The 27974-nt window shown below is 53.6% G+C and overlaps 1 protein-coding gene across 1 annotated transcript; it reads right to left on the bottom strand.

Moving 5' to 3' along the window:
• Nucleotides 1-9: 9 nt before the first annotated feature.
• Nucleotides 10-26962, bottom strand: LOC119105629 (photoreceptor-specific nuclear receptor). Its single transcript, XM_037229088.1, has 10 exons — nucleotides 26912-26962; nucleotides 11283-11453; nucleotides 7797-7912; nucleotides 4400-4585; nucleotides 4211-4294; nucleotides 3607-3770; nucleotides 2964-3057; nucleotides 1863-2015; nucleotides 1536-1636; nucleotides 10-665 (listed from the first exon to the last, which is right to left on the bottom strand). Exons 2-10 carry the CDS (start codon nucleotides 11408-11410, stop codon nucleotides 516-518), a joined length of 1176 nt encoding a protein of 391 aa, XP_037084983.1. The 5' UTR covers nucleotides 11411-11453; nucleotides 26912-26962; the 3' UTR covers nucleotides 10-515.
• Between the last annotated feature and the right edge of the window lie 1012 nt (nucleotides 26963-27974).

The raw sequence follows: 27974 nt of genomic DNA, 5'->3' as shown, positions 1-27974 counted from the left end.
CTACCGTGGGACGATTCCGCCAGCAGGCCTCGCCCCACGCAGGGGCAGGGACCTGGACTTCGTGCCGGCGCAAGGGTTGGGCCCTAACCAGGGCGGCAGTGAAGCCGGCTCATGACGCGACAGCCGTAACCTGCCCTGGAAGGACGGGGACGCTGCTGGGATCCGGTATGGAGCGGGAAATGAGGAAAGAGGAGTGTGTGGTCTGAAGACAACAGCCTGGTGTACACCTAGAAACGTGTATGCAACATCGAGATGCGGTCGGTCGTGGCGCTGAAGCCGGGCGTGTCGGCGACCGCGAACAGAGCTACCCTCCAACACCTGGCTCGGTTGATCGCCGCGGCTGCCTCCTCTGATCCGCTGCTGCCACCCGCCAACAAATAACACGCGCGTGAATGAACGCGTACCCCTGTCACCGACGGCACGGGGCTCGCCCGCTCCATCCCGGCGCGGCACAAACAACGAGCGGGTGACGCGGGCGGTGGGCCAACTAGAGCTGTCAGTACCGCTGCCTGCCGCTAGATGGCAGTGGAGCTGCCGTTGAGGTCCGCCAGCAGCTGCGATATCGGCACGCCTCCCAGCGCCCGCTTGAAGAACACCTCCTGCAGGAACGTGCCGGACACGGTCCGCAGGGACGAGAGCAGCAGGAGCAGGCGGCCGAACCGCGCCTACCGACGGACGCTGACGTCACTACACCGACGGACGCTGACGTCATTACACCGACGGACGCTGACTCATCACGCTGATGGACGTTGACGTCACCACACCGATGGACGCTGACGTCACCACACCGATGGACGCTGACGTCACCACACCGATGGGCGATGACGTCACCAGACTACTGTAGCAGTGCACCGCGTCTCCGATGTGGAGACGCGAGCTTCAGCGCCGTACGTCTCGTAATTGGTTAATTGGTCATTCCTCGACAAATGGCATGCAAGATGTCAGTGGCCCTGGCAAGGTCACTGGGAGCAGACTGTTAAGGCTCTGCGGGCTGGACTTTAACATGACGCCTGTGGGAGCTGAATATAAATAGGCTTAACAGAAATAAATAGAAAAAATTCAGGCTTCGAGCGCAGCCTCCCCGCAACTCTAGACATGTGATGGGAACTCATGTGAGCAACTTAGATGCTGAGGGGGGAGGCAGCCATGCTTGATCACGCTAAGCCTTTGATGCGCCGCACATTTGTCCTTAGTCATCGCTCCAGGTTTTACGAGCCCGAGACACGCGCCCCTATTTCCTCACCCACCGCTTCATCCGAAATCCCCGTAACTCCCCGTTAACCCGAGGCAAGCTGAAACATCAGCCTGGAGCGGGCCCATGACGGGTGAGCCGCCCAAACGTCCGAACACAGCCCAGAGAGGCTTCCCGTTCGGGCTAAGTCCCAGCCACACAGCACCGCCAGATGCCTGCAGCTGTTTCCCGGGTCACTCTCTGTGTCCCTTCATTCCAAAGACATGAAAGGTTATTGCTGGCCGAAAGGGCCCTTATCCCAGCTAAACCAAGCCAGGGTCCGTGGACCAGGATTTAAGCTTACCTTGGCCGCCATTTTCTGAGAGAAAACATACTCGTACAGCATCAGGTGAGTCTGATCCTGCAGAATTTCAATGTATTTGGGGTCTCGTACCGACTTCACCTCTGAAACAGCACATCACACGTAAGACCTCGAAGTTAGGTATGGTGCAGCCGCCCGCTAAATCGATAAAACAAGTGCATAGTGGAGATAAAATACTGCACAAATGAATCACTAAGTCTCTGGCGGACCCAAGCCAGCACGCATAACCACATCATCTACTGTATGTGAGTACCTGCCCTCGGTTACCACATGGAGCGCGGCGCGGCGCCCGTGTTCATCAGACCGCACCTGGTTTGAAGAGCACCAGCGCCCGCAGGCAGGCGTACTCGGTGTGATCGACCTTGAGGTCGGCGAAACGCTGGATGATGTCGATGAGCCCGGCCAGCTGCCGCTCCAGCTCCGGCTGCAGGCGCGGACCGCAGGCGGCCGCCAGCTCCGACGCTGAAACACGGCCCGGTGCTGAGACACGGCCTCGGTGCTGAAACACGGCCGGGTGTTGAAACACGACCTCAGTGCTGAGACACGGTCCGGCGTTGAAACATGGCCTCGGTGCTGAGACACCGCCCAGTGCTGAGACGGTGCCCCGGTGCTGAGACACGGTCCGGTGCTGAGACACCGCTCCGGTGCTGAGACACGGTCCGGTGCTGAGACGCGGACCGGTGCTGAGACGCGGCCCGGTGCTGAGACGCCGCTCCGGTGCTGAGACACGGTCCGGTGCTGAGACGCGGTCCGGTGCTGAGACGCGGCCCGGTGCTGAGGCGCGGCCCGGTGCTGAGACGCCGCCCCGGTGCTGAGACGGTGCCCTGGTGCTGAGACACGGTCCGGTGCTGAGACACCGCCCCGGTGCTGAGACACGGTTCCTTGTGCCAAGACACGTCTCCCGTGATGGAGCATGGCCGAGCCGCCGTCTGCCGTCGAACCCGTCTGATGCGGACACCCGGCCGAGCTGATCCTCACAGACGGCCGCGTCCGCTCGCGACAAACTGCCAAACCAAGGACTTGGCAAAGCAAGGGCTGGAGGGCAGACATCATGGAGCGAAGTGCAATGCTGCACACACCGCCTTGTCTGCCGTGCACTCGCCAGTCAGGACAGCTCAGAGAGATCCAGAGAGTCAGGGAAATGGGCTTTACGATCATCCGAGAATAGGAGATTGGGCCGAGCGTTGGTTATGACGTCAAAAGATCCGATAAAAGGAGATTGGGCCGAGCGATGTTTATGGCATCAACAGATTGCACTGAACAATCATCACGTCAGTGAGGACATTGGTCTGGACGGTCATGACAATGTCATGGGCGCACCTCCGAGCGACCATCACCAGATCACAAGGTTGAACCAAGTCAACCTTGTGAACGACCTTGGCCGCCGGGCAGCGGTCGAAATGGACGTACGGCTGTCGATGACAAGAGGCCACTGGGCGGCGCTGATGACGAACAGCTCACTCCAGCTGGCTTCCAGCAGCGCACTCTGCTCCAGTCGCGACATCTGTCGGCCAAACGATGAACAATAATATCCGCCGCCAAACCCTCGCATCGGTTAAGATTTGTTAATACCCATACGAACATCTCACCGCAAATACTTAACAGGGTGTTGATGGTTGGGTCGGTGAAAGCAACAGCTATACCTCGTAACAAAGGAATGGAGGAGACTGCAAGGCATTTACCAATAGCATCATGACTACTCAGTTTCGGTGTGGTTGGTAGTTCTGGCGCTATGATGCAATGTAAAAAGTTGCCTTCATGTGGCAATGCATCGACAGAATGAGCCTTATCATAGATGACTATAACATCAGATGCGACTGTAAAACCCAATGCAACCAAATCGTCTTGCTGAGGGGGTTTCCTTTGGCACCAAAACTTGCCTGAGCCATGTTGATGAGAAATGCGTTTAAATTCGAGTATATCTACACCCATGTGAACCCACCACTCGAGCTCGTCCAAATCCTAGGCACCTGTGGTCCAAGCAGCAAAGCACATGTTTCCATCACTTCGCCGTTAGTCTGTCGACCAGCCGCGGGCTGCAACGCCATCTGACCTGTATAAAAGATGGTATGGTGTGTGCCCAGCGCACGGCCAGGAAGAGCAGCTTGGCGGCCGTCTCTAGAGCTGCCTCGGACGGCCGCGAGGTGGCCGGGTGCAGCTCATCAGATGGACGTCTGTCGGCTGTTAGGCAGGGACCCGCCGCCAGCCGACCCTCCTCTGAAACACACGCGGACGGCGGCGTCAGTTGGGTTGCTCCACTGTGGGGTGGCAGACCGGAGCGCACCTCCAGGCTACCCCTTCTCTGGAGCAGACTGCGGTGAGGTACATCTGTAAGGCTGCATCCTGTTTTGGGCTTGTGTAATCTTTTTTGGTTTATTTCGAAGCCATGTAATGTGCATACCCGCTGACATAAGCTCTTCGGGAGAAGGAGAGGGTTCTTAAACACTCTTTCGTAACCTATCTCCAGTTAAGGCACCAAGATCACAGTGGACCCAGTCTGCTGCCACACCCTCAGAAAACAGTACATAGGGCAGGAGAGGTACGACCTCCTGAAATAATTCCAACCATTATTGACGCGGTCCCTTTCACCTCCTGGTGCACGTGCACGTCTTGGGTGCACGTCTCCAGGCCTCCTCGAGATGGCCTGAACCTCTCACCGGCGGTGGCGGTCGGCTGCTCGGGCGCCGGCGAGTCGTCTACGCGAACCACGTCGATCTGCGAGCTAGAGACCTCCTCCTCCTCTGCGCGGCGCGGCGGAGGCGGCGGAGGCGGTGGAGGCGGTGGCGGCGCCGCCGCGGTCGGCGACCACAGCGTCGCCGCCGGCCGAATCGGCGTGAACGCCGAGCCCGCGTACGAGCCGAGGAACGGCGGCGGCACCAGCGGGAACGGCCGGAACGCCGGGAACGGGCCCGGGTAGGGCGCGAACGGCGCGAAGGCAGGCCCGGACAGCAGGAGCGGCGTGGTGCCCTCCGGTGGCAGCAGACTCGGCTGGCGCTTCACGCAGGAGCGTGGAGCCCTCTCGTGCTGCACCGCTGCCGGCCGAGCGGTTCAGGTGAAGGGCGCGGGTGGTAACGTCAGGGGATACCACTGGTAACATCTGGGGATACCACTGGTAACGTCTGAGGATATCACTGGTCACGTCTGGGCTACCACTGGTAACGTCTGGGGGTACGACTGGTCACGTATGGGCTACCACTGGAAACGTCTGGGGATACCACTGGTCACGTTTGGGATACCACTGGTAACGTCTGGAGATACCACTGGTCACGTCTGGGCTACCACTGGTAACGTCTGGGGATACCACTGGTCACGTCTGGGGATACCACTGGTAACGTCTGGGAATGCTACTGGTTACGTCCGGGGATGCTACTGCTCACGTCTGGGGACACCACTGGCATCGTCTGAGGATACCACTGATCATGTCTGGGGCACCACCAGTCACGTCTGGGGATACCATTGGTGTGTTAGTAGTTACTACTGGTCGTAACACCGAGGCAATGGAAACCACAGAAAAAAAACAGTAACATTAGAGTTCTCTATCAACATCAACTTCAGAACGAGGTGACAGGGAACGAGGGACACCACTGGTAGCATCAGGGTTCATCATTGGTAATAGCAGTGAGCCATACGTGAACCATCAGAGGATTTCAATGGCACAGGAGAAACCTGGGTGCAGTGACCTCGTCACGAAAAATTCTGCTTTTGGACCCGATACCACCGTCAAAGAAACCATTCGCCCCCACCACCGCATTATGCAGCATAACGAGACACACTAATGCTTTGATAGAAGTCAAATGGTGTTCAGACTGGTAACCAGACAGAATCAGACTGGTAACTGGACAGTTTCAAGACGGCAAGACAACACCAACAAGGCGAAGGGATGCAAACGGCAAGGTGGGGTCATGCACAGTTTATGAGAAAGGGCACAGTTACTCGCTGAGAAAATCAAAGATAAAATCGTAAAAGCCGTTTTCGCCACTTTTGTGATTGTGCCATAATATGGCCATAAAAATTATGTGGCCATACAATTTTTACGGTGTGGCCATAAAAATTGATCAGAAAGACCCTACTGTCTCCATTTTCCTGCGAGCAGTTCGCTTACATTTTCCGACATTGTCATCTAATGTCTCTAATGTTATTCCGCCGCAGCATAAACCTTGGAGCATCGACCCGCGCTGCATCAAATACAGAACTTCTCGAAAGTTTCGCCAGCCGCCGACGCAGCGCCGGGCCGACTCGCTACACGCTCGTCACCGACCGTTCGCGAGCCTCGGACGTCACTCACACGCCTCTATAAGAGCACGCGCCGACCGACGGCCGCCGCGGCGCGAAATTCGAGTTGCCTATTACTGGTGAATGGTCCATATTTAATGTGGACTCCTCATCAAACATGGATGTGTTGGGCGAGCGGTGGCTTTTCAATGACCTTTCACCCCCAGGCTGGCGGCCATTGTGGTCGCCAGGCTGTTTGCAGAACCGCGAGCGCCGCGCTGGGGGGAGGGGGGAGGGGGACGACGGCTGTCGGTAAATATGCCGACGTCCTTTCACCGATGGAGTACCTGCCACCGGGGCAGACAGCGCCGACAGCGGCTCAGAGGGACCGGCCGGCCCGGCTGCCCGCGCGACCGCGCGCCGACTAACGACGCCGGTAGACAAGGACGTAAGCGCCGGCGAGCATTTGGCAAATTTGGCTGCTCGTCACCGATATGGAAGCACCGCCCAAGGACTCGCGATTTGCAACGACGGGGATGACAGGATTGACGGGGGCTCGGAGCTTTTAAGAAGCGAGTTCCGACTCACAATCATGTTATCTACGCACCGCGAACAGACTGTGCAGACGAGCCCTTATAGGTACGCAGTACCTAGCTGTCTGCAGGTAATCATTGGTTTGCCTTGGCGCCGCGAACAATTGTCCCAGTTGCGCAGTGTGACATGTCCACTCGGTTATCCTCTGGCCTTATCACTACATTGCTGTTGTTTGGTGCGACGCGTTACTACTCATGGTAGTCAATAACACATAGAGTCAAAACAAAGTCCTGATCAGCAAACTGCTGAACTACTTTCAAGAGTGTTGCAATTGAAAAGCTTCGCTCAAACCTGACGGTTTGGGGTTAAAGTTTTCGAAATACACTACATGAAAAATATCTAGCTCGATAATTTGACAGCCAAAGTCTAGTTGAGTTTTAATCGTGGAACTATTTATCGGTCTCGACTCAGCACCTGGCAATGATGTAGGTACGCCACGAATAATGCACTGCATTGCTGGCACGTACGCGATTTACGCGTATTTCCTAGCACCCATACTAAAACCAAGATCTTCATCCATAATCACGGTGTAGATACCGAACAGCCGCAGATGAGAAAAGTAAATGCGTTCACACCGCATGCATAGGGAACGTAGTGCAGAAATATTCTGCGTGGACTTTCATCTCCAAGTCACATGAGCAGGCGCAAGGCTTTCAAGTGCTCGAGGAGAGCGCAGGCGTGGTCAGCCGGACCGGCACCAGCTCTGCTCGGGAGTGCGGGCCGTGAGAGCCGGCCGCTGGCGGGAGGTGTGAGAGTGCCGTTTGCCGACGCCACATGAACGGGTCAGGCGTCAATACGGCAGGCGCCAGCGGCGCCCGCCGGCCGCGCGCCGAAACTCGGCCCTCGTATATCAATAGTCCGCTGTTGTGGGTGTCAATAAAGCGGCTGATCGATGACTATTAGGTAACAGGAGACAATCCGGCCGCACCTGATCGGTTCTCACAGCGCGGTGGCGCCGGCCGATCGGCGCCGGCACTGCCGTCCTGGTGAGCGCAGCGAGAACTAACGCCCACCCGTAGCGAGCGAGTTGGCTGAAAGGACTGGGGCTCTCAGAGGCCTCTCGGCTCGAGAACGCACTGGGCGCCGGAGGTTGTTGCGTCCCGCTGGGCACACAGTTTCTGACTGATTCTGTGTGTTTTTATTTTTCGAACTGCTTTTATTGTCCTACCCATCGCACAGCGTCCCCGGTCTTCCGGAGCGTCGGTGTAGACCGCTGGCCCCGGCCCGCAGCGCTGATGCTAGTTGGGCTGCTGAACTCCGCGGTTTCTCGCTCATGTCAGCCCCAACCGGTTTGCCCCCAAAGTACGTCGGTTGCTAATGTAACTGCGCCAAAATTTCACGCCTTTTTCGCGCTTTCAAAATTTCACGCGATTATGTCAAGCGCCACTTAGTCTGTCTCGAAGAAGACCCATCGCCGATCGCAGCGGTGATTCTTACCTTCTCTGCGCATGTTCACGTTGAGACACTTTGAGAAGCGGCACGCCTGGCACTGGTTCCTCCGAGCCACGTCCACCACACAGCGGCCGCTCTCCTTACAGACGTACTCCAGGTTCCTGCGAGTGCGCGCAAGCCCCTATTGTGAACAAACCTACCGCAGTTACCTACAGCTGCTTGCCAATGTACAAGGCGTGACACAATATTTAACAAGCAAGGGTGGCGGTTTGACCACATTACCACGAGATAATTGAGGAGGGAAGGTATGGGGATGCTGCTGATTCACAAACATCGGCGCAGGAACTATCGGGTTATAGGGCACTCGGTGGTCTCCCGCCCCCCCCCCCCCTCCCCCAACATTTGGATCAAATAGCACTGAACATGTGGAAGTGCATGGAAAGAAGCGACTTAGCAACGCCTCTGAGTCGCCTAACCCTGGCCATCCCCCCGCTCCCGTACGCCAGTCATAAGCAGCAAGGTCCTCGTGAGTCGTGCGCTGGCGCCCATGCGCGGCCGGCACAATCGCCGCCAATGTCACGCGCCCGGCGGCCCCCGGGACAGGTGCACTGGACGGGAGGGGGGGGGGGGGGTGGGTGACAGCCCGGAACAGGCGGGAGCCGCGGCCGCCCGCCGCGCGCCGACTTCGTAACAATGCCACAGATGAGCACCGCTGACCGATCGTAATTCAATATCGCATTCATCAGCGGTGGCGGAAGCGGGCGGCGCTTCCGACCGTGCCGTCAGGGATGCGCCAGCGCGGCAGGGGTCGGCCGGGGTCATCAGGTGTGACATGAGCGGTCATCAGGGGTCATCAGGGGTCATCAGCAGTCATCACAGGCCGTCGGGGGTCGTCAAAGGTCCAACCGTTGGCGCAGGGGCACGCCGACAAGGTCGGACCGGGGTGGACCTGGCAACAGGGTTATGGACGTCTACTAGCAAAGGCGATCTTATTGGCGCCGACGTTGTCGCTCGGAGTAACCATTGGAGAGATAGCGCCTTTGTTGATGACACTCGACTCGTGGGCACTCTGTTGCCAGATGTGGTTGCTGAGAGCATGACACGCGATCCCGAGCAGATGTAATATGTTGGGTATGAAACCGAGATACGTTATAGATTTACTGCCGCGCAGCGTTGCTTGGATGATGCAGTTAATAAGCATGCGATTGTGGGTGGCGGTAGTTCAAGATTTGCAAGTTTAACGCCATCACAACAATCCTGTGTTGGACTCTGACTCCGAATTAGAGTTCACTCCAGAGTCAGCCAAAGTTGAACTGAGTCAGGTTCGAGTCCAGTCCATTGTAACCTTTACAGGGGCAAAAGTATCAGGATTTATTTATTTCGTCGACTTCATTTGCAATATACAATATGTAGGTTTGGTCAACGCATTGATGTGAATAGGACTGAGGCTGAGACACAGGTAAGCCGCTCATTTATTAGTAGTCCCTGTCCAATAACAAGATCTTTTGACGCTAGCGTTCTTAGGCAGAGGCCTTATTTGGTGCCAATTTTAAATGCTCGAAGAATGAGATCAGCAGGAGCGAAAACCATGGTTGGTCTCCAGGGTAATCAAAATAATCGTGAGTTTTCCATGTGAGGGCGTTTTGTTTCATCGCCATGCACTGCTTCGTCATTTCACGTTTGCATTACTTTACAAATTTGCCCAATGGAACCAAAAACGCAAGCATAGGATAACAAATTCGTACATGATGACGAAACCAAAACGTTTCCAGAATAATGCTTACCGGCTATTTTGAAAGGCTCAACTACAAAAGATGGGTTTCATCCCCTGTTTATCCTGTGTCCCGTGCATTTCACGATTAGATGCTTGCGACTGACGGCGGGACCAATTTACCTATCATTGGAATAGCGTTAGCGTAAAAAGAGCTAAAGCACACTTTTTCCAAAATCTGTCATGCATGCTGATAGTGGCTCCAAGCCGCACTTATTGGCTCCTGGCGTCTAACTGCTTACCTTATATGCTTAACGATGTGAAAAGAGAAGGAACAAAGCCCAGTGAGCGATACGTAGAAGATAAGAAGTTGGCTTCAACTCCCATCGAAATGGCTTAGAAATTTACATGAACGGTACGTCGGAGTCAGTTAACTGGGTCACGTTAGTTAAATGACTCCATTTATGTTTGGACAGCTGGAGTCAGGTGTGAAATCAGCTCAAACTTGCAATAGTTGGTCGGAGTTGGACTCAGGCAGAGTCCCAGTCGGTTTTCTTGAGTCGGAATCGAGCACAGGTACGTGTCAAGGAGGGGTCAAGCATGCGCTCCTGTTGATCCGACGGTGAACGTACATCAGGGTGAAGCGGTCCTCCACCTGTCAAAACAGAGCCCCTCCACAGCTGAGTCTGACCCAGCGCGTGTAACCCTCCTCCCACCACGTCCAGCCGACGTCCGAATTCAGTTCGGCATCACTGACAGCAGGGTCCTGCCGACGGCCGCGATGTCGCGGCGCCGGAGCGACCGCTGCTCACTGCCGTGGTCCCGGACGGACCGCCGGCTGGCGGCCGCCCGTTCAAAGGCGGCAGCCTCGCCGCCACCCCGACCCAGATAACGCCATCAAACGCTCGTCGGTCCCATCGTTTTCCGATCCGTCAGCCCAAATTATGCGGCGCGTCGCAGTCAGCTGCATTATTGCGGCCCGCGCGGCGGCGTCGGCTCGACGGTGCGGGATGAGGGATGCTCTTCTGTGGACGAGTCCCCAGCAGCGCCGGCGATGTTTGGGTGGCCTGTGAGCTCAGCTCTCTGGACGGTGCCCGATATAGAGGGACGGTAGTCGAGATGGTCCAAGGAGCTGCGCAATACAAAATATTGTGTCGTGTGTTACTATGACTGGACATGATTCCGATGTCATCCCATCTTAAAACAGCATGGCTCTTGATACCAATACATACTGCCACCATTTTAGTGTCATGGCTCTCCAGCATCCATCCCCGTGAGAGAGGATAGTTAACCGATGGTTCAAGCCCAGCAGCACGAAACACACACACCTTCCTTATGCTTTCCAACACACAGCTCAGCCAAGAACCAATCAGTGCCGTGGGTACGTGGATAAAGTGGACGTGGGTAAAGACTGAGCCACATTTGCTTCAACTGGCCCGGTGCTCCAAACGAAATCATCAACCAACGTGACGCGTGAATGCTTCACTGTGTATGCATGCTAACCCTCATCGCCCTATTCCGCCCTCACCCCTGTCGGGGTCGACACGGGTCTAGGACGGGGGCAGGGGCGGACCAAGAGTGTCGGCTCAGAGGCCCGCCTGCTCGTACTGACGGGTCCCGTCGAGTCGGTGAGCTACGGCCACCAAGACCTGATAAGGCTGCAGCACTCACCGCGGCGTCCCTCGGGCCGCAGAGCATGCAAGGTGGCGATGTCAGACCAACTGGCCGAACCTCAGAGGCCCCCGGCCCAGCGAATGCTGTCTGCTTATCGTCCAGCCTCTCACTGCTGTCCACACGTCATTGCAGTCGCGCCTACTCACTGTCGGCAGCGGCGGATGGAGCGTTTGAAGAAGCCGCGGCAGCCGTCGCAGGAGGGCACGCCGTAGTGTTTGCCCGAGGCCTTGTCCCCACAGACGCGACAGGTCAGCTCGGCCCGCCTGTCCTCCATGGTGCCGCGTCGGGGACCGTCTGCGGGGCCCGCGCTCGCTTCCCTGCCGAGGATGGAGGCACACGCATCTGACCATGTCGCCCGCTCAGGATGCAGGAGCGGCGCTCTCACCCGCTGAGGCCACAGAAGCAGCCCTCTAACCCGCTGAGGTCATAGGAAGGGCTATCTCACTCGCTAATGTCACAGAAGCGATCTTTTAACCCGCTGAGGTGACAGAAGTGACCTTTTCACCTGCTAAGGCCACGGGAGTGACCTTCCCAACCGCTGAGGTCACATGAGCAAACATCTGACCATTCTGCCTGCTGAGGACATAACCTAGAAAGCTTGAGGACCGATCACTCGTTGGGGACCTGGTCACACACATCCTGCTATTTTTCTTACAATAGGGCAAACATCCCATCAACCATGTCATGGAACATGCATTCTAATACAAACCCGAGGAATAATCAGCGTGCATGAATGACATACTTGCTCAGATGAAGGTACATGTGAGCATTGCTTGCATGTTAACATACGCACACTGTATGTTATATTGTATTTGTTTGATTGGTGACGTTTTCCGAACATGTTAATTGGCCGCTTCTCGGTCGATTGCTGGTGCATCTATGTGTCGAACAGCGTCGAGAAAGCCTAGTGATCTGGGGACGGCACTGTAAACTACACCATCCAGATTATTTCACGCCTGGTTGCCTGCCCTGCTTGCCTAGATCCGAAAGCAACTCCTCAACGCACCACAAATTCGCGGATTCATGGTTTGCGTTGGAGTGCGCAACACTAGCTGCACATCACTTACATCACTTTTTTGTGCGGGCCAACAAATTTCAAGATTGTTTTCCTAGAAATTGCAGCTTCGTGGGTACAGAAATTTCATTGGCGGGCACGTTAGTTATACTTCATCATGTTTTGCTGACCACATTTCACCTATCGACGTTGACCAAGAACAGCAAACATTTGACATGATTGTTGCAGTGAGCAGGGTTTGGCAGCTGTCAGAATGCGACTTTCAGATGTGAAGTTTTGTTTCTACGCATGGAGGTACAGCGCGTTTGCACACAACAGTTTGACAGTGCCCGGAAAGACACACGGCATGACCACGATGGCGTGGAGAATCATCGCAGTCGTCAATATAACTGCGCAGGACGGCTGCCGCGCCGTCAGCAGCTGAGACGTGACCATTGATCTAGACCGCGTCCTACCTCTAAAAGCCGCCGCGCACCGACCAATCGATTGCTACATTCGGCTGAAACAGAAACGCCTGTGAACGACTTTTGGGGCGTGGGGGGGGGGGGGGGGGAACGACAACTCACTTTATTTGGCCGCGTCGCGAATCGGGCTCAGTCGCTGGAGCTGCGTGACTGAAGTTCAGGATATCGTTAGAAGCGACAGAGAGAGCAGCGTATCGTCCTGGGATAGCAGCAAGCTTGGGGGGGGGGGGGGGGGGGAGCGGCATTATATTGTGATGTCGCGGACGGCTGGGTCCTTAAGACCAGGTACCAATAAATTCATTGAGCTATGTTTTACCAGCCCCCGGTAAACCAGGCCATTGCCTCGGTGTCGCACCGGCGAGTGGCACGCTCCAATCGAAACAAAAAAAAAGCATGAACAGAACAGAACAGATTACAAGAACATGCGGGTCGAGCATTTCTGGTTCAAGCAATGTTCAGCTTCGGCACTAATGTACGGAACGAATCATGTGCGTGCGAGTGCTTTTAGACAGAAGGCAGAGATCGACCAAAAGATGAAATAAGACAAAATTACGGCAACTTTCTGTCAAATAAAGCAGCCGGATCACCTGCAAGCAGTGTCCTCCAGGAGCGTCTAAGGCTTTCCCTTTCGGAAAGCTTCAGCCCGTAATACCTATCAAAGAGACGCACTACTTTCACTGCGAAGGAATCGGAAACCTGAGCGGCTCGAAAGCATGACCTTAACACCCGTAAACGATACACAACCATGAAGCTTTCCAGCGTCCGACGTTCAGCACGGGCCTAGTGCATCTCCAAATCCCGTGGGAGCCGGAGCGCGGTCACTGACGGAACGGGCCACGTCCTCATCGCGGCCGGCCGGCCCGACGGCGGCGGCCACGCGCCGACCGCCTCCTCATCGACGCCGACGATCTCTCTGTCGCCGTCGACGGGCCGCCCCGCCCGTCGGCGGCCCATTGATTGTGGGCGGGACTAATCCGCGCCGCCGCCGTGAAACCGAGCCGCCTCTAACGAGCCCCACTCGGCGTCATTGGCGGCACGATTAATTAGCGCGCACAAAGGCCGTCGTGACAGTTTGAGGCGGCTGGTGCGTCGTAATCGTCATGCTGACAAATGGCTGTCGCCACTCGCGGCGCACCCTTTTGTGTGGGCGGCGAGCCTGACGCGCCGCGGCCGGGGCTCTCTTCGCTCCCAGAGGCCACGAGGCGCGTGCATAATGTCGGCCCGGGTGGGCGGGCGAAGTCGAAGAATGCACCGCCGGCGGTGGGTGGTGTGGAGGCCTGAGCGGAGCCTGTGGAGCCTGAGGCCGAGCCGGCGGCGTGACGCGTGATGGCGCTGCCAGCGCCCATTGCGTAATGCCGGTGGTGCGTTGTGCTACGCGTTACACACGTTGCACTGCGCGTTACGCGCATTGTGTTACGTTATGATGTTTGTGTCTGGATAGCATAAGTTAGCTCTCTTGCGGAACTTTTTAAATGTGTTTGAGCTTTAGGTTTCAAGAATGTTTTGTGCTGCTCAAAAGACCCTGCAGTGTGCGGATATTCGTGCATATAAATGGCTGCAACTGGCTGAAAACGCCTGTGGACGTTGCTGTCTATTGAAGACGTTCCTTGCAGCACTATAAATGTCCTAGAATTATGGTGCTTGGCACGTAAACAATGTTGCATTACATAAGCGAGTCTCACCAACTCGTTGGATGATCAAAGATTATATTTCCCCAAAACATGGGGCTTTATGTCGTTTGCAGGATGTACTTTTTGTAACAATTTGATGATTTTGGTGCAATATCGCGCGGGCCGAGACGGGCATTGGGACTCTAATTTTTCCCAGTAGGTCCCATTCGTCTTGCGCTTTGCATCATTTTCAGCTTTTTGACTATGCTATAAGGTCAGAAGGGCTGCTTTGCCGTCTGCTTGCCATTCTCAGGTCCCATGTACTGAGCGTGTAGTAGTGTATGATGATAGAAACAAACAGAAGCACTATGAAAAATGCTGTGGAAGATCGAGAACGGTCAGCGTTGGACCACAAGGTGCATACCAGCGTGTGTGGTCTATGTCTGCGCCACCTATATTCCAACGAATAACACAAGCATAATTTTTCGGCGTGGTGAGCGGGGTGACAACAGACGTCAGTCCAGACGCCATGCAAGTGAAATCAAAATCGTATTGAGCCTACACAGCTAGATTTTATCATTGCTTTGGAATATTCCTGTTGCAGGTTTTTTGGCGTGCGGAGGTGTGTTGATGTTAAGTGCTCGCATCTGAACTAATGAATGACCTTGACAGAAAATTGGCTGGTTGTGAGTCTTTGGCGAGGGCCCCCAGTTTAACCAGAGCTGTTGTGCACTGTGAAATGGTTTACGTTTTCGGTGACTCTAGCAAGGGTTTTGCGAAACACGCAGATACTTGATGTGGATGTTGATCACATAAAACCGCGCTGTTTATCAGTGTAATCTATCGGGGCTCACCATTCCTTAGTCCACGGCGTTTCTCACTTGAAGTCCGCCTAGGAAAACATGACATTGGACGGTTCCGGACCGATTACTGACGCACACGTGGGTCGGCCAGTCCTGAGGCTGTCAGCGAATGGTAAACAGTACGTCACCTATGCCGTGCAATTGGTGTCACATCGTTACTTGTTCGGTCGCAAGATGCAACGTCAATCCCTAAAAGCGCCCAAGACGGGCGCATCAATGTTCAGTGCATAACAGTGTGCGGTCAAATGCCAGTCTCGATCTGCAACTCCAGTGGACAATGATACTGCCAGTATCATTGTCCATTCACTCCACCGTCTGAATCGGCCCGTCTCGAATTGCCGCGACGACGTGTTGCTGAGATAAATGACTTGAGGAAATAAATGAGTAGGTAAAGGGTGTTGCAACTGATAGGCAGTTTATAGGGGATGGGTATGATCATGCCATGACGGGTTGCGGGTGGATTGGGTCGAGAAATCCTTACTACAAAAACCTCTAGATAGAAAAGCTTCCAAAACTCATCGAATCTTTTTTACTGCCTACGCTCAGGCCATTTATCGAGGTAATTTGGAACTGCGCCGCTACACGTGCTGGGGTTACGTGAGGTTGAAGATCGCGTGGACCCTACAGAAGTGGAGCCTGGGGCGTGCTAACGGCACGTCATGGACCGTGTCGTACTATGCGGTGCTGCGTTGATTACGATAGTCTAGTCTCGCCAATGGTGAGTGATAAGTACCACGAGTTGATTGCAGGTGCCCAAACAAGCTGCAATAGAATACTTTAATTATTTAATTAAAGGTCATCTGGTTCCGTAACCAGACACAGTCGGATGCGGTGCTCACCTGCCTATAGGGCCAGGTGAGGAACTGTTGGGGGGGGGGGGTCTCCAGGGTAAGGTGAACGACTGACAACCGATCACGTCTATCACTGGGCACTGCCGCATGTCATGCTTACCGGGGGTTACAGGACAAAACGTCAAGATACAAAAAGTCAAAGGCCAAAAAGTCGAATAGCAAAAATCCAATGGCAATTATTCAAACAAGATCAAAGTAAATACAAAAAAGACGAAAAGCCGAAGTCAAAGGGACAAAAATTCAAAAGGCAGGAGTCAAAAGAATAAAAGTGTAATGCACCTAAAAGCGATAAAAGCTAAAAAAATAAAAAGCCAAACGGGGGAAAAACCTCATACAGATGGAAGCCAAGGATAAACGTCAAACGCAAAACGTCAAAAAACGAAATGTCAAAAGTGATAAATGTAAAGTGGACAACGGCAGAAGATGCTATAAAAATCACTTCCCTGGTTTTCGCAGTGCTTCTAAATACACCAAGGCCCTCTGGTCGGGTGTTCGAGGGGAGGGCTAAGTGGAGAGGGAAGAGGAGAGGAGCCCACCCCGCTCAGGCAGTTGGAGTAAGCCATTTATTGCCTCCGCGAAAGGAGCATAGGCTGGGCCGAACTTTGGATCGAAAAGGGCCCACTCGCGTGATGGTAAATACAGGGGTGCAGTTTTTTATAAATGGGTCGGGTGGGAGCTTAACAGCGAAAACGAACCAACCAACTTTAAAATATGCCAACAGAGGCTTCTGTCCAGATTTGGCCCTCCTTCTTCGCAAAGCTGGATGGGCTCAAGCCCATATTGGGGGGCTCAAGTGCCCCCCCCCCCCCGTCAGCTGAATAGGAAACAACACCCCTGGGTACTTACGTTCAGTGGCGATGATTTTTCCACGGTGTGAGGCCTTTTAGCTGATTTGCCCTAGATCCTTTCAACCAAAGAAAACCAGGGTCACACAGAGCATTCCTCCGATGAGTGGTGGCACGGATTTTGAGCTGGGTAAGAACTTTTAGGTGGTTTCGGGTAACATAAGCGAGATGGAGCCTCCCCGCGTGGGAACCTCCGGGGCGGGGCTATCTAATGGGTCCTCTGACCTTTGGCGGGGTAAGACAAGGGAACCCGCACAACATTATCATCATTGCCCATTCCATCCCCTAAGAAAGGTACCGTGCCTCCCCAATTTGGAGAAATTGTAGCTCACGTTTTTCGGTAACTTCGGGTTCTGGAAAGGCGTAAGCAAACCCAGTTGTTGGGTCGCTGAGACAATAAAAGAAGCAAAAAACAATTTTAGACCTAGGGTACTTATTAAAACTTGTGAAGATTACCTTTTTGCCTATTAGACAATTAATTTTGTGATTAAACAAGTTAAAGTCGTGAAAGCGACAGTTTCTTTTGAATTGTTCAGCCAATGATTAATTACAGTGAAGCCAAGTTTCTGATCAAGCTGTGCGATAAAGGTATAACGTTTTTGCAATTGCATGGCCAGATATTGGGATGGAAAAAGCTACATGGTTAACCATGGGCTCTGTAAGTAGACTCATAAGTGGGGGACAATTGGGGAGTACATTATTTTCGCGGTCTTTACTCCTTTTGTTTTTACCAACTTTGACACTAACAGTTGATCTTCATCGTTCAACTTTTTACATTTGAATTTTACCTTTTTTAGCGTCTCACTTTTTGCTAATTGACTTGTTGTCCTTTTGACTATTTCCCGTTTGTCTTGTATCCATATGACTTTTATCCCTTTTGACTTTTTGCGCTTGACTTTTTCCTTCCTGACTTTTTTGCAATTAACCTGTTGTCCTTTTGGATTTTTGGCTCTTTGATCTTATCCATATGATCTTTTTCCTGTTCGACGTTTTGTCGTTTGACTTTATATCATTTTGCTTTTTGTCCTTTAACTTCTTGGCTTTTGACCTATTGTCCACTTACCACTCACCTGTCTGCAGGGTCAGGGGAGCGACTGACCACAGATCACGTCTGTCACCAGGCACCGTCAGATGTGGTGCTCACCTGTCTGCAGGGTCAGGTGAGCGACTGACCACAGGTCACGTCTGTCACCGGGCTCTGTCAGATGTGGTGCTCACCTGTCCGCAGGGTCAGGGGAGCGACTGACCACAGGTCACGTCTGTCACCGGGCACCGTCACATGTGGTGCTCACCTGTCTGCAGGGTCAGGTGAGCGACTGAGGGTCGCTCCCACCACCTGGCCCCGTCCGGCGCCCCCAGAGCGGTACAAAAGCCTCCTGTTAGCGCGCCGTGGCCTCACTATCAGCGTGTGACCCGCGCAGCCGGCGGCGGCCAGGTCAGCGGTGATCACGTGATCTGGCATGCCAGCTGATCTGATCCCAGGCCTATCGGGCCCCGGACAGAGCCGCCCTGTCCCTCGCAGACGGCGTATCGGCCCAGGCCGCCCAGCTATCTCCGGAGAGCCGTGCACCCGGCTCGCGGGGCGCTGAATTCCCCAGGCGCGCGCGCCGCTGATTGGTGCCGCCCTGGGACGGCCATCAGGTGCGCCTTGTACGCGGCCTGCACGCGCTGGGTTGTCCTTTCCGCGAGGGGCGCTCCGCTGATGCGGCGACAATGCTGCCACTCAGAGGCACAAAAGGTCGAGCCATCGTGTGTAAACTGCGCGGCAGGAACAGTGATACATTCCGGAGCAGCCTCTTGCACAGACATACTCTGTTGCTCTGTTGGCTTCCGTTGTTTGTGCAAGGCGATGTACGTGACTCCTGCAATCGGTGCGAGATGGAGATTCCCGCCTCTGCATGACTTCATACAGGAGAAGTCAATGCACGCCGTTATTGCGCTAACCTGGGCATTTCCAGAGTGGTCCTGGTATTTACAGCAGCTGCGTATCTTGCAGGCAGAAAAACAGACACAGGATAACGAGAGCAGCCGCCTGCTTGCCACATGCTTCGGCCACTTCGTCACGCTCACAAGAACACAGTCAACATCTGAGAAAATGCTAACACCAGGTGGCGCATGCAGCTGGGCGTGCCGCGCACTTTGAGCGGTACACAAATGAAACGTCATAATGCAGCAGGTCAGGTCCACTCAGGATTCTCCGGCGGATGCACAGAAGACTGCCCTCTCGTCCGAGGAGCAAGAGTTCTCTCGTTCTCAACGGAAGGCTGACTGGTCTACCACGGGTTCACAGGCAGTTGTGTGTGTGCACATTGTGTATGTACAGCAGTCTGTTTGATGTAGGCGACTTGAAATGAAAACAAAATGAGTCTCTCTTTATCCTGGAATATGCAAACATTGTTGCCCTGGTGTTTATCACTTTCATGCCTGAAATCTGTACAAATTCAACAGCCCGTTGTTGGGGTAATTTCCCCCATTCAACTATATTTCAAGGGACGTTATTTCATAAAGTATGGGAGAAACAAAGTTGCAAGTACGCGTAATGTGTAAGGAATATGCACTCCCAACCCGTTTTCCAATAGCCTATTGGCGGGTCACGCGAAAACAATATAGCCAGCGGCGGCATTTTCACGTAAAATGTTGGCCTCGGATCTGGCAAATAGGGACAAAATATGAAGCAGACTTTTTGCTTACTTGTTATACAGCTCTTTTGGAAGCAATTCGTCAAGTTAGAAAACTGAGTTTTTGTCATGGAATCGATCCCACCTCTGACACGCACCACACACCAGATACCCGCACACCATGCCTGGCGATAACCGGGTCCTTCCTCGCACCCATCGCGCTCCGCCAGCGATGGGGCGGCGGGATGGTCACTTCTCCTTCCAGACCGACACCGGAGGCGCACACCCTGGCGTCGGCGCGTGGCATTAGTCGACTTGTAGGTAGATCATAGCTCCTAATAAGGACATGCCAGCGTGATAATGACAGCAGCGTAATCAGGGGGCGGGCGGTGTGGCGAGGGGTACGCGGCTGGCGCCGCTTTTCCGCCTGGCTGCGTCCATTGTGGCGACGAGGGTGGTCGGAGTGGACGCCGTCGACCCGTGTTTACCTGTGGAGCCCACGCCTTGCAGCAGGTCAGTTGTCGACTGCCGACTGACTGTTGTCGTTGGGCGGATGCTGTTCGCCCTCTGCTTGTCGGGCTGATACTGCCCAGCGTGGCTCGACTGCCGACTGACTGTTGTCGTTGGGCGGATGCTGTTCGCCCTCTGCTTGTCGGGCTGATACTGCCCAGCGTGGCTCGACTGCCGACTGACTGTTAACGTTGGGCGGATGCTGTTCGCCTTCTGCTTGTCGCGCTGATACTGCCCAGTGTGACTCGACTGCCGACTGACTGTTAACGTTGGGCGGATGCTGTTCGCCTTCTGCTTGTCGCGCTGATACTGCCCAGTGTGACTCGACTGCCGACTGACTGTTGACGTTGGGCGGATGCTGTTCGTCTTCTGCTTGTCGCGCTGATACTGCCCAGTGTGACTCGACTGCCGACTGACTGTTGACGTTGGGCGGATGCTGTTCGCTCTGCTTGTCGCTGATACTGCCCAGTGTGACTCGACTGCCGACTGATGTGCGTTGGGCGGATGCTGTTCGCCTCCTGCTTGTCGGGCTGATACTGCCCAGTGTTGGACTGCGACTGCCGACTGACTGTTTCGTTGGGCGGATGCTGTTCGCCCTCTGCTTGTCGGCTGATACTGCCCAGCGTGGCTCGACTGCCGACTGACTGTTGACGTTGGGCGGATGCTGTTCGCCTTCTGCTTGTCGCGCTGATACTGCCCAGTGTGACTCGACTGCCGACTGACTGTTAACGTTGGGGGTGCGATGCTGTTCGTCTCTGCTTGTCGCGTGATACTGCCCAGTGTGACTCGACTGCCGACTGACTGTTGACGTTGGGCGGATGCTGTTCGTCTTCTGCTTGTCGCGCTGATACTGCCCAGTGTGACTCGACTGCCGACTGACTGTGACGTTGGGCGGATGCTGTTCGTCTTCTTGCTTGTCGCGCTGATCCCTGCCCAGTGTGACTCGACTGCCCGACGGAATGTGACGTTTGTGGCGGATGCTGTTCGCCTCTGCTTGTCGCGCTGATCCTGCCCAGTGTGACTCGACTGCCGACTGACTGTGGACGTTGGGCCTGGATGCTGTTCGTCTTCTGCTTGTCGCGGCCGATACGGCCCTGTGACTCGACTGGGCCGACTGACTGTTGACGTTGGGCGGATGCCTGTTCGTCTTCTGCTTGTCGCGCTGATACTGCCCAGTGTACTCGACTGCCGACTTGACTGTTAGTTGGGCGGATGGTGTTCGTCTTCTGCTTGTACGGCCTGATACGGCCCCAGTGTGACTCGACTGCCGACTGACTGTTGACTTTGGGCGGATGCTGTTCGTCTTCTGCTGTCGCGCTGATACGCCCAGCGTGGCTCTAACCGCCCGACTGACTGCTATCGTTTGGGGGCGGAGCTGTTCGCCTTCTGCTTGTCGGCGCTCATGCTACCCAGCGTGGCTCGACTGCCGACTGACTGTTGACGTTGGGCGGATGCTGTTCGCCCTCTGCTTGTCGCGCTGATACTGCCCAGCGTGGCTCGACTGCCGACTGACTGTTGACGTTGGGCGGATGCTGTTTGCCTTCTGCTTGTCGCGCTCATGCTACCCAGCGTGACTCATAGGCGCCACAGCCGTGGCGTAGGCGACAGTTGTTCAGGTCTAAGGACATTTATAAAATTCATGCTTTCAGGAGAAGGGCGTATAAAACACGTGCTGTTTAATTTTGTTGGCTCAGGCAACGTGTTTAACACCTAAAGTATCGCACTCGTGGAAGCAGGGTGTGGTTCCTTGTTCAGCTAGGGGGCCTCAGCCCTCCCCTCTCCCACCCCCCTCCAATCTCGCTAAGAAAGTGGGCCAAACCCAGAGAGAAATTCGGTTATTGGGGTATGTTGATGAAAGACTGTCGTTTTTTTCTCTTGAGCCCCCATCCCACCCCCTTCCAACCACTTTTGGGGAGCTACATATCTGGACGGAAGAAGGAATCTAAAAGGAGAAACGACTACACTATATTTGTCACCTTTTCTGATATCGGACTTTTGGTCATCGTTCTTCTATTAGTCATGAAATTGGCTTTCCGCCCTCGGCTCACCGGAATTTTTCATCATCGAAATATTTTCACGGCTCAGTGACCCAACGTGTCTGGAGTCGGGGCCAGATACCCTAACGGTGATAACAGCTCTCTTGGCTGCCGCCGAAACAGAGCCACAGAGAGAGACGACCCCGGAGCGGCCGTCAGAATAGAGACACATCGTTACGACAGCGGCGCCCTTCAGCGGAGGGGCGAAGGGGCGCTGTAGAGGGGCTGTTACGCCGTCGCCGGCCATAGGTCGTCCACTAATGACAAACGACGACTGGCTCATTACGCGCGACCGGCCGCCACCGCTTTACGACAGCCGGCCCCGCCCATAAATTACCGGCCGTGATTACGGCATGAATTCTTTATCGGCTGACGTCGCGTGGCGATGAGGGTCACGTGACGGCGCGTGCCGCAGCTTGACCGGGGGTGGCCGTTTACGAGCGGGGCTGCTGAGAGGGTCTGGTGGCCCCGCAGGGGTCAGGTGGCGCAGGTGGCGCGGGGTGGCAGCAGCGAACTGGTCCGCTCGAACTGAGTCGATCACAGGCCTCACCGGTGCTGCGGTTGGCAGGGGAAGGTCGTCAAAGGGACCAGTTGTCGACAAAACTCACTGTCAAAGTAGGTTTTCAGCTGCCTCAATGAATTGTGCTATTCACTTCATGAATTCACGAGGAATAAGAAATTTTACGAAGTATACAGCATTTTGGGAGAACTTGTTTTGACCAGTTTGACGTCCAGTGGTCATTACGATGTCGTTAGAAGTAGGAAGTTCGCGGCGTTTGTTCTGCGACTGTGACGGGACCATCCAGAAGAGTGCAACCTGCGCTTACTAAATTTATTGTTCATATTTAAACTTGTAAACAGACCCACATGAAATGTGCCCCATATCATTGAATCTCGCCATGTATGTTGCTTTTCGTTTTTTAGCATTATCATTAAGATCATGGCGTTCTCGACACGGGAACGCTTTCACGTTATATGGTAGAATTATCCATTATTTGCTCATGCTGCCAGGGCCACGACACCGGTACCGGTTTCACACAGTTGTTGCACCGTTTTCGAGATCATTTTGAAGGGTCGTGTCATGGGCGCTATCCCTAAATACCGCACCGCCGCAGCATTTGCCAAGGTGTCGAGCACCGCTGCCGACGGTGACTCATCGTCGGCAGGACAACATCACGCAGGTTCAAGCAGCAAGTTTGGTACGATAATTTGTCATCAAAGTTAGCGTTCTTTTCGCCCCTCGTTCGAGCGGCCATCTAGGAGCAGTTAGCAAAGCGGTCCAAATGAAAGGCGCCATGTAGCTCACGTGCTACATTTTAGAAATAAGATGGGAGCCTTCCGACACGCTGCATTAGCCCTGGAGCGACGCTCACAGCGCACGAGAAGTTACGTAGGACTATTGTACCTCGCCCACTAAAACGCTGTGGTCCATGACTAAGCATTTGTGGTAGATTTGAGCGTACTGAGCACAACGCAATGGAGACAATTGAGGACACTTCACGCAACATAACAGTTCAGTAAGAATTAGTTTTGTACTGTGTGCATGCCAATTGATGTTACTTAGCACAGTGCAGCTAAAATCCAAGAATAGATCAATTTGTATTCAGTCGCGGGTAAAATAAAAAGGGTCTGACTGCATCTGACATTCAAACATGCTGCAACTGTTCCACTCTTTCAAATTTTGTTTCTTAGAACTAGCATGTATGAACATCCCATAGCAGAGTTGAGGGAGATACCCGCATTAGCTGCTCAGAAGGCGCACTAAATGGGCGTTTTTCGGGGCATTTAATCTGCTGCGTGCATAAGCTAAGCGTCGTTTGGTGTTGCAAATCATGTCGCAGCTGATAAGAGTGCTGCTGAGACTAGTTTAAGTCAAATGTAGATACGTTGCACCTGACTGAGCGTCTTGAAATGGCAGCCGATGTTCCCACGCCGTTACGTAATCTCGGCCAGGAGCGAATTTTCCGCCGTGCTATGTGATGGTTCGTGGAAAATTGGTGCCAAGGTAATAAGGATATGACTAACAATATCATGAATCTTGTTTGTGACTGGATTTAATGCAAAATACTACTCCCGATAGATAACAAGCCAGATTTCCCATATTCGCTACTACCCATTGCTGTAAGTTGACTGGGTCGCTTTTTCCAATAAAAAATAACGAATGCGAAAAACTGAATGAAGCCATGAATCACACACCTCGCGTTGATGTTTCAAAGGTTGCGACACTGCAGCAGAGAGTCACGGATTCATATTAACAATTTTTTTTGCTGCGCCGTACCGGATTAAAGCGAGCTTTATAGAAATTTTGGGAAGCAGATTGGTGGTAGATTCTATAGCAGTCAGTTTAAATAGACCAGGTCCAAAAAATCAATTCATGAAGAGCTCTTCTGTGTGTTTTTTGTCTGATGCCACGGAATGTACGACTCCCAAAAATCAGCATGATTGAAAACAAACCGTTGTCGTAGCCAGTACTAATATGAGCTCTTCAAATTCTTTCCATTCCAACATCTCAGCCACCTCGTGCCAATTTACACAATTGACAGGCTTGTCACGTATGCCTTTCAAAAATTTGTGCCATCTACAACATGGTGGTATTCAGAGATCCAAAAGTACCGTTCTAATTGCCCCCGAACAATTCGGCATGACATTTGACCTACAGCATTTGGCGAAATGTTCTTGCTGTGACATAAGACTTATTTTCCAGCGCAGACTGATTCGGGTTTAAGTCAGATGCTGGGAGAGGGTACTGCATGCCTTAAAAACTAGAGCTAGAGGGAGCTAGAGCTACTAGAGCACACGTACAAGCGTTCACGCTTTTAATTCCTCCAGGGGCGTATGACGTCGCGCTCGAGACGTCACCAAACAACAATGTGCAAAAACCAGTAATTTTATGGTTGCAACCAGGTTGCAAGCAGCATTTTCATGCGACGTTCATATCAGGCAATTCATTTTTCTTCATTCAAAATACTCTTAGACTACTTAGACTACTTAAACTCTAGAATCTTCTTCCGAACTAGGTGATCCTTTCACCAGCCGCTCTGTCGGCAGCTAAGACAAAACGAGAATGTTAAGGTTAGGAGAATTGCCATGGAAAGGTTGAACATGAAAATTGCGGAAAAACGAAGATCACAGATGGATGAGTCCAGAGTTCAGCACCTCGGGATCCCAACACACGGATCAACGCCGTCTGGCGAAGGAGATAGCGAATGAACGCGGTGGTGAGCACATGGACCGATGTGTGCGACCGATCAAGGGCGCTCGAGCACCGCTTGTGGATCCGTTGGACTTGTGACGTCTGCAAGTGCTGGTGTCAGGTTGCAGTAGCCGGAGAAGGTAAGGACGTGATCAAAACTGCACGCGAAAGCGATGACAACACTCAGGCGTCAGATTGAGAAACATTCCGGAGGACGCTCCTGCCCTTCATCAATGTTAGGCCGTTGGTTAAATCACATTTGTCAGATGAAGGGAAAACTTTTAGAATTTGCTGTGCGCCGAGGTCTTTCTAGTTAAATGCCGATTCACGTCGTTATCACATGCGTACATTTTGCACACGGCAGAGCCTTCATTTGCATTTGTTCGGCATTCTTGCAGGACTGATGTATATTGGAACATCCCAAGCACTCGCCTTAGCCTCTGCCTTACAGCGCGACTGCTGTCAGGCTCGTCTGGTGGCACTTCCTCAGGCTCAGTAATTCACGGGACTGCCCCGGTGACCAGTAATTCACAGGACCGCCCCGGGGGCCAGTAAATCACAGGACTGCCCCGGTGACCAGTAAATCGCAGGAACGCCCCGGTTACCAGTAAATCACAGGACTGCCCCGGTGACCAGTAAACCGCAGGAACGCCCCGGTTACCAGTAAATCACAGGACTGCCCCGGTGACCAGTAAATCACAGGAATGCCCCGGTGACCAGTAAATCACAGGACTGCCCCGGTGACCAGTAAATCACAGGAATGCCCCGGTGACCAGTAAATCACAGGAATGCCCCGGTTACCAGTAAATCGCAGGACTGCCCTGGTGGCCAGTAAATCACGGGACTGCCCCGGTTACCAGTAAATCACAGGACTGCCCTGGTGACCAGTAAATCGCAGGACTGCCCTGTTGACATGAAGCGAGGCCGCACTCCCGGAAAATGTCACCAAACCGAAGGGTCTACTGCAAGGCAGACCACGCCCGTGATCACGCCACCGCGGGCGCTGATCGGTCAAGCGTCAGTCTCGCAGTGGACGACCACTCCCCAGTTGGTGACACCTCTTGGGTAGGGGCCGGTTGAGGTCAAACCCACCGAAGTCTGCCTTGAACCAGGATAGCACTAGCCAACTGCGCCCAACACTTATCTGTTTAAAATGAAGAGATGAAGCAGTATGTGTGAGCAAGTGCTTGATCAATTATACCGTTACATTCTGAAGTTGTCATAAACCACGAAGCTCAACATGATCTTTCACATGCAACGCTTGGGGATTTCATCATTTTGAACGTCAGATATTCACTTTTTTAATGTAAAAGACAACAAGTGACAAGAAGACAGACACGAACAGTGTGCATGCACGGCAGCTTTTCATTTGTGGCTCACGTTGTTTGTCTTCGCTGTCATGGGGTTGATAGCCAAACGTTAGAAACGAAGCACTTGTTGCCATCAACCGTAACAAATTGACAAATTCAGTGGGGTTCAATGTCCTGGACGCTTTGCGGTTTACCAAGCACAGCTACTTTTTTACCTGAGTCAACTATCTGCTACCAAACGTCGCATAGCACGATCGCCATGGAGTCACCACCATGACCTTCTTAATTGACGTCCAAACATGATGGAAGTGCCCTGGCCATACCGTCCGTGTTGCATCACGCCAACAACTGCAGGGAGGGACAGCCTTCCACCCCGATGGGGCAACGTAAGACCGCCGGCAGCCCCGGTTGATCGTCTGGCGACGCGTGGCTCGCCTCGGCGCGTCGGTACGGCACCCACCTGCCTCGTCGGTACCGTCGAGCCCGCGCGCTGGCCGCCCCACCGGGCTCGTCGGCGCCGTCGAGCCCGCGCGCTGGCCGCAGTCGCCGCCGCTCGCCACACCAGCCGACCGGGCCGCGACTTTTGTCCTTTGATTGGCGCAGCCGCCCGCCGCCTTTCAGCAAATCCCGTGACCGGGGCGTGGTCCGAGCGGCGGCCGGTGGCGCCAATTGGCTGAGACGCCAGGGGCCGCGCCTCTGATTGGCCGGCTGGGTCAAGGATTAGCGGCGCCGAAGCCAAAAGCCCCGTATTGAGCGGGGCGACGGGCAGAATATGTAATTATGCCGGTGCGGGGCAGCCTGGTCGAATGGTTCCGTCAGCTGCGTCCAGGCAGACCTGAAGATCCTGAGAATGTTGTGCATTTGGCTCGTGTCCTGAACAGTAACTGGACACAAGTCAAAAGCAAAGAATTCAGGGAACAAAAGTCAAACATGAAAGCGTCAAATGACAAAAGTTAAGAGGGATAAAAGCCAGATGGATAAGACTCAAACGGTAATAACTCAGAAGGGCAAAGAGTCAGTTAGAAAAAAGTCAAAATACGGATTAGAGCCATCATACAAATGGGCTCATTCCTCTTCAAGAGCCAAGTTCGGCTTGGAGCAGGCAGCCGAAGCATCCGGATCCCTATGTAGAAAGCAACGTATTCTCTAAGTTGTCTACAGACAGAGTCAACGAATCATCATGAAACTGATTTCAAATCAGTATTTTTCCTTCGTTATCAAAAGTCTGATTGTTCAGCAGCAAATAGAACTTATCACATTTGACAGAAATGTTATTGCATGTCATGATTTTTTAGCCCTATTTACTAAAATATGTCCGCAAAACAAGGTAGCGTATAAAACGTGAGGAGATAAAGTTACTCTAACATTGGGCATCGTAATGTACCCACGTTGTGCTCATTAACGCCTGAAATTAACGCCTTTGACTCGCTGAACATCAAAATCACTGGAAGGAAGGCGAGCTTCAATCTCTCCAAAGTAGGAAAGAACGCTGGGCACAGTTCGGAGGAGTACAAACAGGTTGC

The sequence above is a fragment of the Pollicipes pollicipes genome, unplaced genomic scaffold (genome assembly GCF_011947565.3).
Source record: "Pollicipes pollicipes isolate AB1234 unplaced genomic scaffold, Ppol_2.1 Scaffold_6138;HRSCAF=7277_pilon_pilon_pilon, whole genome shotgun sequence".
Classification (NCBI taxonomy): domain Eukaryota; kingdom Metazoa; phylum Arthropoda; class Thecostraca; order Pollicipedomorpha; family Pollicipedidae; genus Pollicipes; species Pollicipes pollicipes.
Note: the sequence above shows the minus strand (reverse complement) of the source record. Positions and strands in the feature narration are given on the sequence as shown.